This window comes from Anomaloglossus baeobatrachus, chromosome 6 (genome assembly GCF_048569485.1).
Source record: "Anomaloglossus baeobatrachus isolate aAnoBae1 chromosome 6, aAnoBae1.hap1, whole genome shotgun sequence".
Taxonomy (NCBI): Eukaryota; Metazoa; Chordata; class Amphibia; order Anura; family Aromobatidae; genus Anomaloglossus; species Anomaloglossus baeobatrachus.
This window is the reverse complement of record NC_134358.1, coordinates 253,687,448-253,703,020: the sequence shown is the minus strand read 5'-3', so window position 1 is coordinate 253,703,020 and position 15,573 is coordinate 253,687,448. Positions and strand designations below refer to the sequence as shown.

At 40.5% G+C, this 15,573-nt stretch overlaps 1 protein-coding gene across 2 annotated transcripts in view; it reads right to left on the bottom strand.

Moving 5' to 3' along the window:
* The window catches only part of IRF4 (interferon regulatory factor 4), a 110,984-nt gene that overhangs the window by 31,556 nt on the left and 63,855 nt on the right, over positions 1-15,573 (bottom strand). For both annotated transcript variants that reach the window (XM_075316488.1, XM_075316489.1), the window contains one exon: positions 5,667-5,894. In XM_075316488.1, the coding sequence (XP_075172603.1) occupies positions 5,667-5,867 (201 nt within the window). In that variant the 5' untranslated portion in view covers positions 5,868-5,894. The remainder of the gene's footprint in view (positions 1-5,666; positions 5,895-15,573) is intronic.

The following is a 15,573-nucleotide window of genomic DNA, read 5'->3' as shown; positions in this document are numbered from 1 at the left end:
ATCGTTCCCCTCCTCCCAATGGTGAAAAATAGCGAACCCAGGTGAGAGCCGAACTTCAAGACCCCACACCTTTTGTATACAACTTTTGATCTGTGACCATAATGGACTCAAATGGGGGCAGGACCACAACCCGTGAAGGAGATCAGTTCCACTACTCTTACATTTAGGGCAAAACGTAAGCCTGTCTGGCTTTGTTGCTGATGGAGGGAGATTAAAACCATAAATTGCCTTGTGCATAATTCTAAATTGGGTTTCTCGCCAATGCTCATTTAAAATTGATTTACGAAGAGCATTCCACCCTCCCCTAATTTTTACCCCCATAGACGGGTCCTCAAATTGTTTTTCCCAAGATTTAAAAAACACTTCCGGGTGCTGTCCTATTAATAGATCACGCATGGCTCCATAAAGAAAAGAGATAGATGATGAAGTTATTGAGTTATTTACCAGACAATCAAAAGAGTTAAATACTACCTCCTGGGTCACATCATGCAACTGAGTCATAATACTATATCTCACTTGGTCATATTGGATTAGTTGGTTAGGCCCCAGGCCATACTGCGCTATAATTTCATCTCTACTCAACCATCTAGGCTCTGAGGTGTGCAAGAGATGAGCAACAGTCCTTATACCCCTCACCTTCCACTCTTCAAACAGCTTATTGCTTGTCCCCTGCACAAACTCCGGATTCCCCCATATAGGCAAGTATTTGGATATTTTATGGGGAAGTTTGTAATTTTTCCTCAACGCCTTCCACGCTCAAATCGTGTCTTTAAATAAGGAGGAGTGCTTGATTTTCACTGGGAGATTAGCCTGCCTATTATGAAGTAACGCCACCGGATCCCAAGGTTTTGCATAGTCTCTCTCAAGCTCCAACGCTGAATAATGCCTAGAGCCTTTAATCCAATCCAATATATATCTAGTCAAACAGGCTATATTGTAACTCCGAAGGTTCGGTAAACTCAGACCTCCATGAACCTTAGATACCATCAGCTTCTTAAGCCCTATACGAGGGCGTTTCCCCCTCCAAATGAAGTGTGAAAAAGCTCTATTTAGCTGGACAATATCTTTATGCTTGAGAAGCAGGGGAAGTGTTTGAAGATGATACATTAATTTTGATATCGACATCATCTTAATTAGGTGGACTCTACCAATTAGGTTCAATGGAAGGTCGTGCCATCTTTTAAGATCTTGCTCTATTTGGCTCAGAAGGGGTGGATAGTTTAAACTATAAAGGGTTGCAGGAACCTTACCTATTTTAACTCCCAAGTATGTGATATATGACTTAGCCACTGTAATTCCTTCAAAAGGGTTCTGCTCCCGTGTTTGAACATTTGTCCCTCCCAGGTATAGAAGCTCGCACTTTGACGCATTAATCTTGAAGCCTGAGTACGCTCCAAACTCTCGCAAAATTTGTAAAATCTCGGGGACCTGATGAGCTGGATTCGAAAGGAAAAGCAAAATGTCATCCGCAAAAAAAGCTGACTGAATTTGTCTATTATTTACAGAAATACCCTGGAAGGTGCTATGTGTAGATAACAATCGTACCAATGGTTCCAGAGCCAGATTGAAAAGTAATGGGGAAAGGGGGCAACCCTGTCTGGTTCCTTTCAGTAACGGAAAAGGGGCTGACAGATATCCTGGAATGTATACTTGAGCCTTCGGATTTGTGTAAGATTCTCTAATGTAGGTATAAAATGACCCCGAAAAACGCATTTCATCTAGAACTCTATAAAGCCATGACCACTCAATATTATCAAAGGCTTTCTCGGATCTATTGTAAGCAAAGCGGGAGATTCTCCTTTCAGAGGCCGAAGGTTAACCCTATCCAGGACAAGAAGAACTTTTCTAATATTTAGTGTCCCTGATCTTTTCTGAATGAAACCGGCCTGTGCTGGGGAAATCAGTTGGGGAAGAATTATAGCTAGACGATTTGTCATAATCTTTGACATTATCTTCATATCTAGGTTGATAAGTGATATGGGCCTGTACGAACCAGGATCCTTCGGGTCCTTCCCCTGTTTAGGGATCAATTTTATATATGCCCGGTGATTATTTTGGAAAAAAGCTGTGGAAGATAAAGCGCAATAGGGTCTTACCCTTATAGGTACAGGGCAAGGGAGGGGGGAGCAATAATACTCACCAACTGTAGTTGTGAAAGTCACAACTACTATATTCGCATGTAGAAATGGACCACGGCAGCGGCAACCTAAGTGGCTGATAACAGAGAGAGGTGTAGAAAACGGATTTCTGTGTGCCGCGCCAATGATCACAAGTCTGGAGATCAGATTAATGTGGCTTTATTGTAGCATAGGTCTACGCGTTTCAGGAGCTCTGCCCCCTTCCTCAGGACCATAGAAAAGACAACATCAAATCTCGAGTCTCAGTTTTCAGCTGTTCAATTATGTTGTCTTTTATGCATTCTTTAGAGATCGCAACATTATTAATTTATTGCGTTATCATGGAAATCAGTGGAAGATGGATTAGAAGGAAATCTGTTAGCAGGCTTTTGCTACCCTAGCTCAGACTAGCATAATTTAGGTGTAGAAACCCTGATTTTAGTTGTCTATCAGTTGCTAATAACATTTACTGCATTCTCTCTGCAGATCTACCAGTTCTCTGAATGCTGAGCACTCACCACTAATTATCAGCTTTCTGCGTACACCATTCATAGGTAGAAAGCTGTCAATCAGTGGTGGAGGCGGGTTATACAAAGTGGTCAGCCACTCTCTGCCCTTATTCAGATAGATGTCTGTTGGACACATGGTGAGGTTTTAATATTAGAGAGTGTAGGTACTGTTCCGACTGGGTAAACCTTGTCGCGGTGGGATGGCTTCATGCTTTTTTGATCAAAATAGTGTTTACTAAGAACCCTATGTTCATTTATATGCACTATGCTTCTAATTAGTTACAGTAGGGTATATGTTTATATTAGTTTCTTCTTTGGCTTTTTTTATGTCATATGGCCAGTGTGAACATGAACTTACAAGCTGCATGTATACCAACTCATACTCCGGCTCTTTTTTTGTTTTTTGCTCTCAAATAATGTGGTGAAAATCTGGTGAAAGATTTTCTTTTTAACCCCTTCATGACAAATGACTTATTGGTACAACATATGTCATGTTCCTTACGTTAATGTGGGCCAGCCATCATGTACCTCTAAAGGGTGCTTTACATGCTGCAATATCGCTAACGATTTATCGTCAGGGTCACGGTGTTTGTGACGCACATCCGGCGTCGTTAGCGGCATCGCAGCATGTAACACGTACGTGCGTCCTTAAACGATCGCAAAAGAGACAAAAATCGTTGGTTTTGGAGAGGTCGTGCAAACACCAAAAATCGTTGTCTCGTACGTAGCGATGTTGTTCGTCGTTCCTGCAGCATCACACATCGCTATGTGTGACACTGCAGGAGCGACGAATATCTCCTTACCTGCCTCCACCGGCAATGCGGAAGGAAGAAGGTGGGCGGGATGTTATGTCCCGCTCATCTCTGCCCCTCCGCTTCTATTGGCCAGCCGCTTAGTGACACCGCAGTGACGTCACTATGATGCCGAATGCACCTCCCGCTTGAAGGAGGGATTGTTTGGCGGTCACAGCGACGTCGCTGACAAGGTATGTGCGTGTGACGCTGCCGTAGCGATAATGTTCCCTACGGCAGCGATCAACTAATGTCACACGTACACCGGGGGCGGGTGCTATCGCGCTCGACATCGCTAGCAATCACTAGCGATGTCGCAGCGTGTAAAGCTCCCTTAAGGCTACTTTCACACATCAGTTTTTTTCCATCAGGCACAATCCAGAAAAAAACGGATAAAACGGATCCGGCGCCAGATCCGTTTTATCCCCATTGATTTGTATTAGCGCCGAATTGTGCTGGATGGCATTGCGTTGCATCAGGCTTTTGCCGGTTCCAGCGTAATTGGCTAATGTGGCGGCCTGATGAAACGTTTCTTGTAACGTTTTTTTGTCTCTGACAAAAAAACGCATCGCACTGGATCCGGCACGATACGGCGTGATTTACAATGGAAGCCTATGGACGCCGGATCCGGCGTAATGTGGCAAAAAACGAATCCGTTTTTTTTTAAACTGAGCACCCTCCAATTTATTGTAAAAAACGGATCCGACAAAAAAAACGGATCAGGTACACGAGATCTGTCAAAAAAAGAATCCGGTGCATCCGTTTTTGCATATTCTGCACCCGATCCGTTGCATCAGGCACACACCGCCGGATTGTGCCTGATGCCAAAAAACTGATGTGTGAAAGTAGCCTAACAACCACAAAAGTTCTAATCACCCCATTTTGCTCCATTGAAAATAAAAATAATTAAAAAATAATATTTTGCAGAAATGTCCACCCCCAAAATATAAGATAACTTAATCGATTAGTAAACTGCAAGAAAAAAAAAACAAGCAAAAAAGCTAGAATTCTGTTTTTCTGGGCCTCCACAACATTGCAATAAAATACAATAAGAAGCGATGAAAACATTGTATCTACCCCAAAATAGTATGAGTGAAAACGTCAGCTCAGGGCGCAAAAAATAATTTGTCACTGAGCCCCAGATTCCGAAAAATTAGAATTTACAGGTCTCCAAAAATGGCAACAAAAGCAACTTTTTTTTTATGTTTCTGAATTTTTTATTTACCAATTAAAAAACAAAACTATACATATTCGGTATCTACATACTCGTACTGACCTGGAGAATCGTATAACAAGGTCCGTTTTACCATATAATAAACATGGTAATAAAAAAATTTAAAAAAAAACAATTGTAGAATTGCACTTTTTTTGCAGTTTCACGCACTTGATTTTTTTTTTCACGTGTTCCAGTACATTACATGGTAACATGAATAGTGTCTTTCTAAATTACAATTCATCCTGCAGAAAAAGCCAAAATTTGGCCATATTGACAGAAAAATAAAAAAGTTATGGCTCTTGTAAAAAACGAAGACGCAAAGTCGGAAAATGGCCATGATGTGAAGGGGTTAAAATCTGAGGTAAACAGTAAAAGTGGATATTCACATGTGGTATGGAGAGGGGGGGGTTAAGCCACTAGTGAATTCCCATTGAGAAGCGTGGAACACATTAGTGACCAACTAATCTCAAAAAGGTCTTGGCTTCTGTTGTTAACTATGTTTGTGCTTATACAATAAACCTAATAACCGCAGTCCGCAGTCCTTATGGACTGTTTGTGGACACGCAAAAAACATGAAATTCTTCTACAGTAGAGGCGCCTTGGACAGAATGAAGGTTGGCTTTGTACCGCTAATTGTGTACTCTCAAGCTTTCACTACACAAACCCCATACACTGCCCTATATCCCTTTTATCTTGCATCTATATATGATAAAAAAATTCATACTTTCTATTTGAAATGCACAAGTAAAAAAGTGAATACTCCCTCATTTAGTGAGAGTATGACTCATTCTATAGCCTAGTGTTCTTCATACTGTTTAGTAACACTGAAGTTTAGATTTTTATAGTTTATAGTTTAGATTATAGACAAGAGGTTGCAATGAAAACCAATATAAAAAGGGGATTTACTTGTATGCAAATGGTTTCACAGGAAAACTATTAGTGTAATGAATGGCTCATGATCACACATCAGTGGTCACAGGGTTTTGTGCACAAGTGTGAATATTCCATTTATATATTACTCTAGACACAGTACCTTAAAGAGGGCTGCATCTTCTTCTCTATTGTAATCCTGTTTCCCTGCGTGTTTCCATGGGATGCGAAAGATGGTCCGATCGTCACTCTCCCATACTAAACCAGGATACTTCCCACTGTCAATCTGGTCAATTAGCCACTGTCTTAGTTTTCCATTGCCGCAACTAATTGGTGTCATTACACTCTCTCTTTCTTGGTTCATACCAAATATACCCGCCTTCTTCTTGCTCTGTAATAAATTAAAGAACAATCAAATATGAAAAATTATACGCAAATTAAAAACATAATGAAGCTTCCAATTATCTTCTGATTTATTGTTGTTTACTGTGCTGTTTGAATGGTATCTTGGTTAATGCATAACTCACCAATAGTGATGAGATAGCACTACCATGCTCAGGAGCTCGGTACTAGTGACGAGCAATCACTACCATGCTCATGTGCTCGGTACTCATAAAGACTAGTGATTGGTGAGCTGTACCATGCTTGAGTGCTCGGTACTCGTAAAAACTAGTGATGGGTGAGCAGTACCATGCTCGGGTGCTTGGTACTCGTAAAAACTAGTAATGAGTGAGCCCTACTGTGCTTGGTACTCGTAACGAGCAGATGGGCGCTTGGATGTGCGCGACTCAAGTACCCAAGTATAATGGACGTCAATAGGGAACTTAAGCATTTTTTCTGGGAACTTTTCTGGAAAAATGCTCTAGTCTGTCATTGGCTTCCATTATACTCATGTACTTGAGTTGCACACATCCAGGCGCCCAACTGCTCATTATAAGTACCAGGCCCCCAAGCATGGTACTGCTCATTCATCACTACTCACAATGTATCTCCCTCATCATAGGTATTGATCGATTTATAAACAGTTAATAATCAATAGAAACCAAGGGAAAAATTGTGAAAACATACCCTGCTGTAACTAAATAAAAGCATAGTGCATATAAGCATAGGGTACATGGCTCACAAGCTCCATGTATACCATCTCATACTCCGGCTCATTTTTTTTTATTTTTTTTTTTAGTTAATAATCAATAGAATGGCTCCTGATGAGGTTTGTAATTGATTTAACCTCCATCAAGAACATAATATATGCTCATATGTCTTGGCAAATTTATGGTTTTAAATCAAGAGAAAGTACTTGGATCTGTCCAGCAAACAAGCTACTACCGTAATAAATCAATAAATCACTGAATGGTGATATGTAGTCAATAGTGATGGATGACTATTATTATTATTTATTATTAACTACAGTAACTATTCGTGTTCAGATTATCCTCACCAAATACCGAGTACTATTCCAGTATTCATTACGGCAAGAAAAATGCTCAGGTTCCCCATTGACTTGCATTAGGCTCGTTTTGGTAAATATTTTTTGCAAATTATGGTGGAAAATAAGTATTTGGTCAATAACAAAAGTTCATCTCAATATTTTGTTATATATCCTTTGTTGGCAATGACAGAGGTCAAACGTTTTCTGTAAATCTTCACAAGGTTGGCACATACAATTGGTGGTATGTTGGCCCATACCTCCATGCAGATCGCCTCTAGAGCAGTGATGTTTTGGACATGTCGCAGGGCAACACGGTCTTTCAACTCCCTCCAAAGGTTTTCTATGGGGTTCAGATCTGGAGACTGGCTAGGCCACTCCAGGACCTTCATATGCTACTTATGAAGTCACTACTGTGTTGCCCTGGCGGTGTGCTTGGAATCATTACCATGCTGATAGGCCCAGTCACGTTTCATCTTCAATGCCCTTGCTGATGGAAGGAGGATTGCACTGAAAATCTCATGATACATGGCCCCATTCATTCTTTCATGTACACGGATCAGTAGTCCTGGTCACTTTTCAGAAAAACAGCCCCAAAACATATGTTGCCACCCCCCATGCTTCACAGTAGGTATGGTGTTCTTTGGATGCAACTCAGCATTATGGCTCCTGCAAACACAACGAGTTGTGTTTCTACCAAACAGTTACACTTTGCTTTCATCAAACCATATGACATTCTCCCAATACTCTTCTGGATAATCCAAATGCTCTCTAGCAAACTTCAGACGAGCCTGGACATGTACTGGCTTAAGCAGAGTAACACGTCTAGCACTGCAGGATCCGAGTCCCTGGCAGCGTGTTACTGATGGTAGCCTTTGTTACGGTGGTCCTAGCTCTATTCAGGTCATTCATGAGGTCCCCTGTGTGGTTCTGTGATATTTGCTCACCGTTCTTGGGATAATTTTTACCCCACGTGGTGAGATCTTGCATGGAGCCTCAGATCGAGGGAGATTATCAGTGGTCTTGTATGTCTTCCATTTTTTATTATTGCCCCCACAGTTGATTTCATCACACCAAGCTGCTTGCTTATTGCAGATTCAGCCCTCCCAGCCTGATGCAGGGCTACAATGTTGTTTCTGGTGTCCTTCAACAGCTCTTTGGTCGTCACCATAGTGGAGTTTGGAGTGTGACTGTTTGAGGTTGTGGACAGGTGTCTTTTATACTTTTAACAAGTTCAAACAGGTGCCATTACTACAGGTAATGAGTAGAGGACAGAGGAGCCTCTTAAAGAAGAAGTTACAGGTCTGTGAGAGCCAGAAATCTTGCATGTTTTTAGGTGACTAAATACTTATTTTCCACCATCATTTGCAAAAACAATCTTGTCAAATCAAACAAGGTAATTTTCTGGATTTGTTTTCTCATTTTGTCTCTCATAGTTGTGGTCTATCTATGATGTCAATTACAGGCCTCTCTCATCTTTTTAAGTGGGAGAACTTGTACAATTGGTGGCTGACTAAATACTTTTTCTCCACATGTTCCCCCACTCTCTTTCTCAACTCCCTGATGGTTTTGCCGATATAAATTAACCCACAGCAGCATTTTATCCTGTATATCACTCCCTTCCTCCCTTCTCTGTAATGACTATGTACAAGTCTGTCTTTGAGTGATCTTGCTTGTCTGTAAGTTATTGATGGGTAATCTGTTATTAACTGACCCATGGATGTATCCATTTGTAATATCGGCCAGTATTTCTCAATGACCTGCCTCAAATGCACCGACCCATTGTTGTATGTTGTAATCAGTCTCGGACCCTCAATCTTATCGGTATCCCTTGCCACAGGGTTCAACATCACTGTTCGATCCATCACCCTTACTTTTTCATACGCCTCATTGACGAGGTGACAAGGGTAACCCCTTTCCTGAAGTCTCATTTTCGAATCATTTGACTGACGTGAGAAAAATTCATCATCGGAGCAGTTACGTCTCATCCTGATGAACTGACTGTTAGGTATACCCTTCTTATGGGCAAATGGATGAGCACTCTCCCATCTTAGAAGTGAGTTGGATGATGTCTCCTTGCGGAAAGTGCTTGTTCTCAGTCTCCTATCAGGACCCTTCTCAACCATTATGTCTAGAAAGGCCAATTTTTTCTCATTGGCCACATGAGTAAACCTCAGACCAATATCATTATGATTCAAGTTATCAACGAAGAGTCTAAAACCCGTCACATCACCTTTCCAAATAACAAAAATATCATCAATGAAACGGACCCAGAGCACAATGTCCTCTGTGTTTGTTTCACCCCCAAAAATGATGGTTTCCTCCCATCAGCCCAGGAGCAGATTTGCATACGACGGGGCACAGCAACTCCCCATCGCGGTACCCCGGCGCTGGTGGAAGTACTTACCATCAAACAAAAAACATTCCTTGTCAGACAAAATTCAAGGGCCTTCAAGATAAACTCATTATGCCTGCGTAGATGACTACCTCTCCAATTTAGAAAATGTTTTGTAGCATTTAATCCAGCTTCATGGGGGATCAAGGAATAGAGAGCCTCCACATCGATACTGCATAGTAGCATTCCATCTTCCAAGAAAATATCCTCAATTCTTCTTAAAAAATCTGTTGTGTCTCTCAAGTAAGAATTGAGGGAGACTACGAATGGTCTAAGTATCCTGTCCACATAGACACTCAAATTCTCAGTTAAACTACCATTTCCTGAAACAATAGGTCTACCCTTCAGGGGATATAGACCCTTGTGGACTTTGAGTAATGAATAAAAAGTCGCTACCCTCGGAAACTTAGGGAGTAGAAACTCATTCATTTTTATCTATCAATTTGTCATATAAAGCATCATCAAGAATTGATTTCAGTTCTCTAGCAAACATTGGACCAGGATCTCTACTCAGTCGATGGTAACAATTCTCATCATCAAGAATGTTCATGCACATGGCTCTGTATTTCTCAGTGTCCATCAGGACAACATTCCCCCCTTTGTCAGAAGGTTTTATCGTAAGATTTTTGTCATTTTCCAAACTGTGAAGACTCATCATCTCAGGCCTAGTTAAATTATGTCTGCTTCTGTTATTTATGCCCTTTTTGATTTCATCCGTTACCAATTTAACAAATACATCCACTACGTCAGTTTCTGTCTGAGTTGGGGGCATCTTTGTACACCTATTTTTAAGTGACGTGCAAGGTCCCTCCGCCTGATCATTGGGGTCACTGTCATTCAAATGATACAACAATCTGACATCCTGGAGCAGATCATCCGGAATAGCCAGATTATCACAAAGTTTTTTGTCATTGTTGGAAAAATATTTCTTTTATTTCAATCTCCTTGCAAACAAATGCAGACCCTTAATACTATCAAACTCATCAAAGTCAGTTGTAGGTATGAATGACAATCCCTTATTAAGCACTGCTGTGTCAGTCTCATTTAAAGTTCTTGATGACAAATTGATAATTTGGGGAGCCGTTCTGCTGGTCAATTCATCAGGTTTTGTCGACTTCTCAGGTTGTGCTGATGTTTTAAAAAAAACATGAAGAAGGTTTATCAGTGAATATCCTATCCATGAGAATTTTGAAGCCCGCAAGTCCTTGGTGAGACCGTTCCAACTATTATAACCATATTATTTAAAGAAATGGTATATATTTAATGGCGGTCGTTTACACCAGTTATCTACACATTAGATAATATTGGAGGTACAGAGTAGAGGGCGGTTCCCTGTAAATGTGACCTCTAATATAGTACTGAGGTGACATAATAGTGACCCAGTCCAGATAGTGTTTTGCGTGCTGTACCCAAACCAGGGTCCATTTGAGCTTGGTGACCACTGCTTTGGGTATTCTCATTTTATACTCAAGTTTTTATGAGGTTTACTTGTTTTAAATGAGCACCATTAACAGTTATATTTTATATTAGTGTGCGATTGCACAATGTCCACACATCTTTCTATTTAAATTTGTCTTTTGGTAGTGTGAGTTGGTATCTTGCTAAATAAGTAATCTAAGTGATACATCATTGGATTCAGAATATCTTTGCCTGCATCATGCTGCTCTCAGATGAGGTGGCAAAAACCTGCTGACAGATTCCCTTTAAGTGGATTTTCTGGAAAGAATAAAAACAGCAAGGGACAACATAATGACTATGAAGCAATAAACAGACACAGGAATTGAATTCAAATGATTCCAATTATTTTTGATGATCTAACAGACTAAATTATTATTTAATAATGAGATAACCTATTTAACATTACAGAGGTTCTTTAATTTAAAATGAAAGTGAGTGCACACTCTCAATTTATCTGTATTGCAAGTAAGTGTTTACAGGGCCTCAAGATTGCAAAGTAAGCATCCCAAACCATCACGATTCGGGCAGTCTGCAGTCATTTAACCCCTTCACGACCGGCCGATTTTTCGCTTTCCATTTTTTTTTCCGCCATTCTTTTTCTGAGAGACGTAACTTTTTTATTTTTCAGTCAATATGGTCATGTAAGGGCTCATTTTTTGCAGAACGAGCTGTACTTTTAAATGAAACCATCAGTTTTACCATATAGTGTACTGGAAAATAGCAAAAAAATTTCAAATGCAGAAAAACTGCAAAAAAAGTGCGATAGCACTATGGTTTTTGAGATATTTTATTCACTGTGTTCACTATATGGTAAAACGGATGTGTGGGTGTGATGCCTCAGGTCAGTGCGAGTTCGTAGACACCAAACATGTATAGGTTTACTTTTATATAAAAGGTTAAAAAAAAATCGGAAGTTTGTCCGAAAAAAGTGGCGCACGTTTTACGCCATATTCCGTGACCCGTAGCATTCTCATTTTTCGGGATCTATGGCTCAGTGACGGCTTATTTTTTTGCATCTCGAGCTGACATTTTTAACGGTACCATTTTTGCACAGATGCTACGTTTTGATCGCCTCTTATTGCATTTTGCGCAAAAGTTGTGGCGACAAAAAAACGTCATTTTGGCGTTTGGAATTTTTTTGCCGCTACGCCGTATACTGACCAGATTAATTGATTTTATATTTTGATAGATTGGGCGTTTCTGAACGTGGCGATACCAAAAGTGTGTATATTTTTTATTTTTTTAACCCTTTAATTTTCAATGGGGCGAATGGGGGGTGATTTGAACTTTTAGGTTTTTTTGTTTTTTTTTTAATTTTTTTAAACTTTTTTTTTTTTATTTTACTAGTCCCCCTAGGGGGCTATTGCGATCAGCAATCCGATCGCTCTGCAGTATCTGCTGATCACAGCTACAAGGCTGTAAAGAGCAGATACGCTCTCTTTCTCTTTTGCTGTGCCGCTGGCACAGCGAAAGTGAAAGCAAGTCATGTGTAGTACAGGAGTCATCACATGACCCTGTGCACCATGACAACTATGGGAAGTCACGTGATTGCGTCAAGTGACTTCCGGTATCGGGCGGTAAGTAAAACTTTACCGCGATTGCGCTTATAATGGCACTGTCACATATTGACAGCGCCATTTAAGGGGTTAATCGACACGAGCAGATAACGATTCTGCCCGTGCCTAGCAGGCACACATCTCAGCTGTGAAAATCAGTAACAGGCAGTAACATTATGTGATTTAGGACGTAATTTTACTGCCCGCGGTCGTTAAGGGGTTAAAGTGACTGCAGACTTTTTCATTTTAAACTAAAAAATCCCTTTAAATATAGAAACAAGATGAACTTTTTAACCACAAAACACAATTTCACTTATACAGTCCTATAGAGGACTCAGCCCTTATAAACCCCATACCTGTAGTATATGCATGTGCATCTCATCTCAGTAAATTATATCATCAAAAAGTTAATTTATTTTAGTAATTCAATACACATACAAAAAGGGAAACGCATATATTATATAGAATCATTGCAAACAGAGTGATCTATTTCAAGTGTTTATTTCTGTTAATGTTGATGATTATGGCTTACAGCCAATGAAAACCCAAAAGTCATTGTCTCAGAAAATCAGAATATTATATAAGACCAACTGAAAAAATGATTTTGAACTCAGAAATGTTGGTGCCTACTGGAAAGTCTGTACAGTAAATGCACTCAATACTTGGTCGGGGCTCCTTTTGAATGAATTACTGCATCAATGAGGCAATGTGGCATGGAGGCGATCAGCCTGTGGCACTGCTGAGGTGTTATGGAAACCCAGGTTGCTTTGATAGCAGCCTTCAGCTTGTCTGCGTTATTGGTCTGGTGTTTCTCATTTTCCTCTTGACAATACTCCATAGACTCTCTATGGGGTTTAGGTCAGGCAAGTTTGCTGGCCAATCAAGCACAGTAATACTGTGGTTATTAAACCAGGTATTGGTACTTTTGGCAGTGTGGATAGGTGGCAAGTCCTGCTGGAGAATGAAATTTCCATCTCCAAAAAGCAGAGGGAAGCATAAAGTGCTCTAAAATTTCCTGGTAGATGACTGCGCTGAGTTGGTCTTGATAAAACACAGTGGACCTACACCAGCAGGTGACATGGCTCCCCAAACCATCACTGATTGTGGAAACATCACATTAGACCTCAAGCAGCTTGTATTGTGGACTCTCCACTCGTCCTCTAGACTCTAGGATCTTGATTTCCAAATGAAATGGAAAATTTACTTTTATTTGAAAACAACACCTTGGATCACTGAGCAACAGTTCAGTTCTTTTTCTTCTTGGCTCAGGTAAGACGCTTCTGGCATTGTCTATTTGTCATGAGTGGCTTGACACAAGGAATGTGACAGTTGTAGCCCATGTCCTGGATATGTCTGTGTGTGTTGGCTATTGAAGCACTGACTCCAGCAGCAGTCCACTACTTGTGAATCTCCCCCAAATTTTTAAATGGCCTTTTCTTAACAATCATATCAAGGCTGCGGTTGTCCCGGTTGCTTGTGCACCTTTTTCTACCACACTTTTTCCTTCCGCTCAACTTTCCATTAATATGGTTGGATACAGCCCTCTGTGAACAGCCAACTTCTTTAGCAATATTCTTTTGTGGCTTACCCTCCGTGTGGAGTGTGCCAATGATTGCCTTCTGGACATCTGTCAAGTCAGCAGTCTTCTCCATGATTGTGTGGCCTACTGAACCATACTAAGGGACCATTTTAAATACTTAGGAAGCCTTTGCAGGTGTTTTGTGGTAATTATTCTTACTTTGTGAGATAATGACTTTCGGGTTTTCATTGACTGTAAGCCATAATCATCAACATTAACAGAAATAAACACTTGAAATAGATCACTCTGTCTGTAATGACGCTATATAAGATATGCATTTCTGTTTTTGTATTGAATTACTGAAATAAATTAACTTTTTGATTATATTCTAATGTATTGAGATGCACTTGTATATGTAGTATATATATTATTTCTTTAGTTGGGCAGAAAAATGTTTTTAATGAATATGGAAATGAGGTCTCTACAGTGTACTTTTGGCATGGCCAGTGTCTCAGCGCTCTATTCCGCTCCCTCAAGAAACACACAGTAAACCTCCTTTTAGCTTGATTGACAGTCCTTGTTTTCTCAGAACAAGCACTGCCTGAATGAAATACTCAATGCTAACTGTCTGCTCTGACAGCAAGAGCTGTCAGGTGAACATACAGTACATAATGCCAGTGCCGGAGTGCTCTCATACCCATCTGTATTCACTGCTTGCCACCCACAGGTTTATACAGGGATGGCAGCCACTACAGACAGAGTGGGATGAGAGCACACTCTGACACCGTGTGAGTGTCTGTCAGTCCAGACTTGTAGGGTCAGTGTTTCAATTCAGATAATGTTCGTTCTTGGCAAGGGAGCACTGTCAGTCAAGCTAAGGGGAGGTTGAATGAGGAGGCAGAATGATGCACTGACCCCTGGCCACACCAAGGGTGCACCAAGGAGCCCTCATTTATACCTGAAATAGAACTATTTTCTCTGTTCAACTAAAAAATAATAGCTACATAGCAGGTGTATGTTTTCTAGGGTCTAAGTCCCCTATTAGAGTGTATAAGGAGTTTTAATATTGTTTTGGGGTTACAGGCTGGCTTTAAAAATCAATATGCAGTTAACATAAAATATATAGCAAAAAAAAATTGCACATAGACATTAAGATTTCAAGACATCCAATCCCCAAGACAAATGACTAAGAGGTTGCTGTTCTCGTGTCACCACATTGGTGACTGGAATTAAAGCCCCCATGTGAGTATAAAAATAGAGTATGAGTTGTCAGGGAATTTACAGTAGGTGCTAACAAGTACTTCGATTTTTTTATCTCTCTGTAGGGCTCTGTAGGCATCTGATCATCTCCAAGTACCAAAAGAAGAAAGAATGCAAATTGTAATGACTCACTATGGAGCAGTCTTTGTTCATAAAGCATTTTACCCTCACGCCAGTAACTCCACCAGATCTTATGTTTGAAGCCTTGGAAAACGGGATTTGTGAATCCTGTATGTTCCTGTCATTGATCATAGCAATGTAGACAGAGTCACCGTGTGCTCTCTCTGTTGGACATAATTTTTGGCCATAAATACCTATTTGAGGCAGACTCCAAGACACAGTCAACCACATCTCAAATAGTTGGACTGGCGACGTGTGACAGAGCGCACAGTGTTTCCATGTGCATCATTATTACAAATGGCCCATCACTACATACACCCATATTCTGTTTTCTAG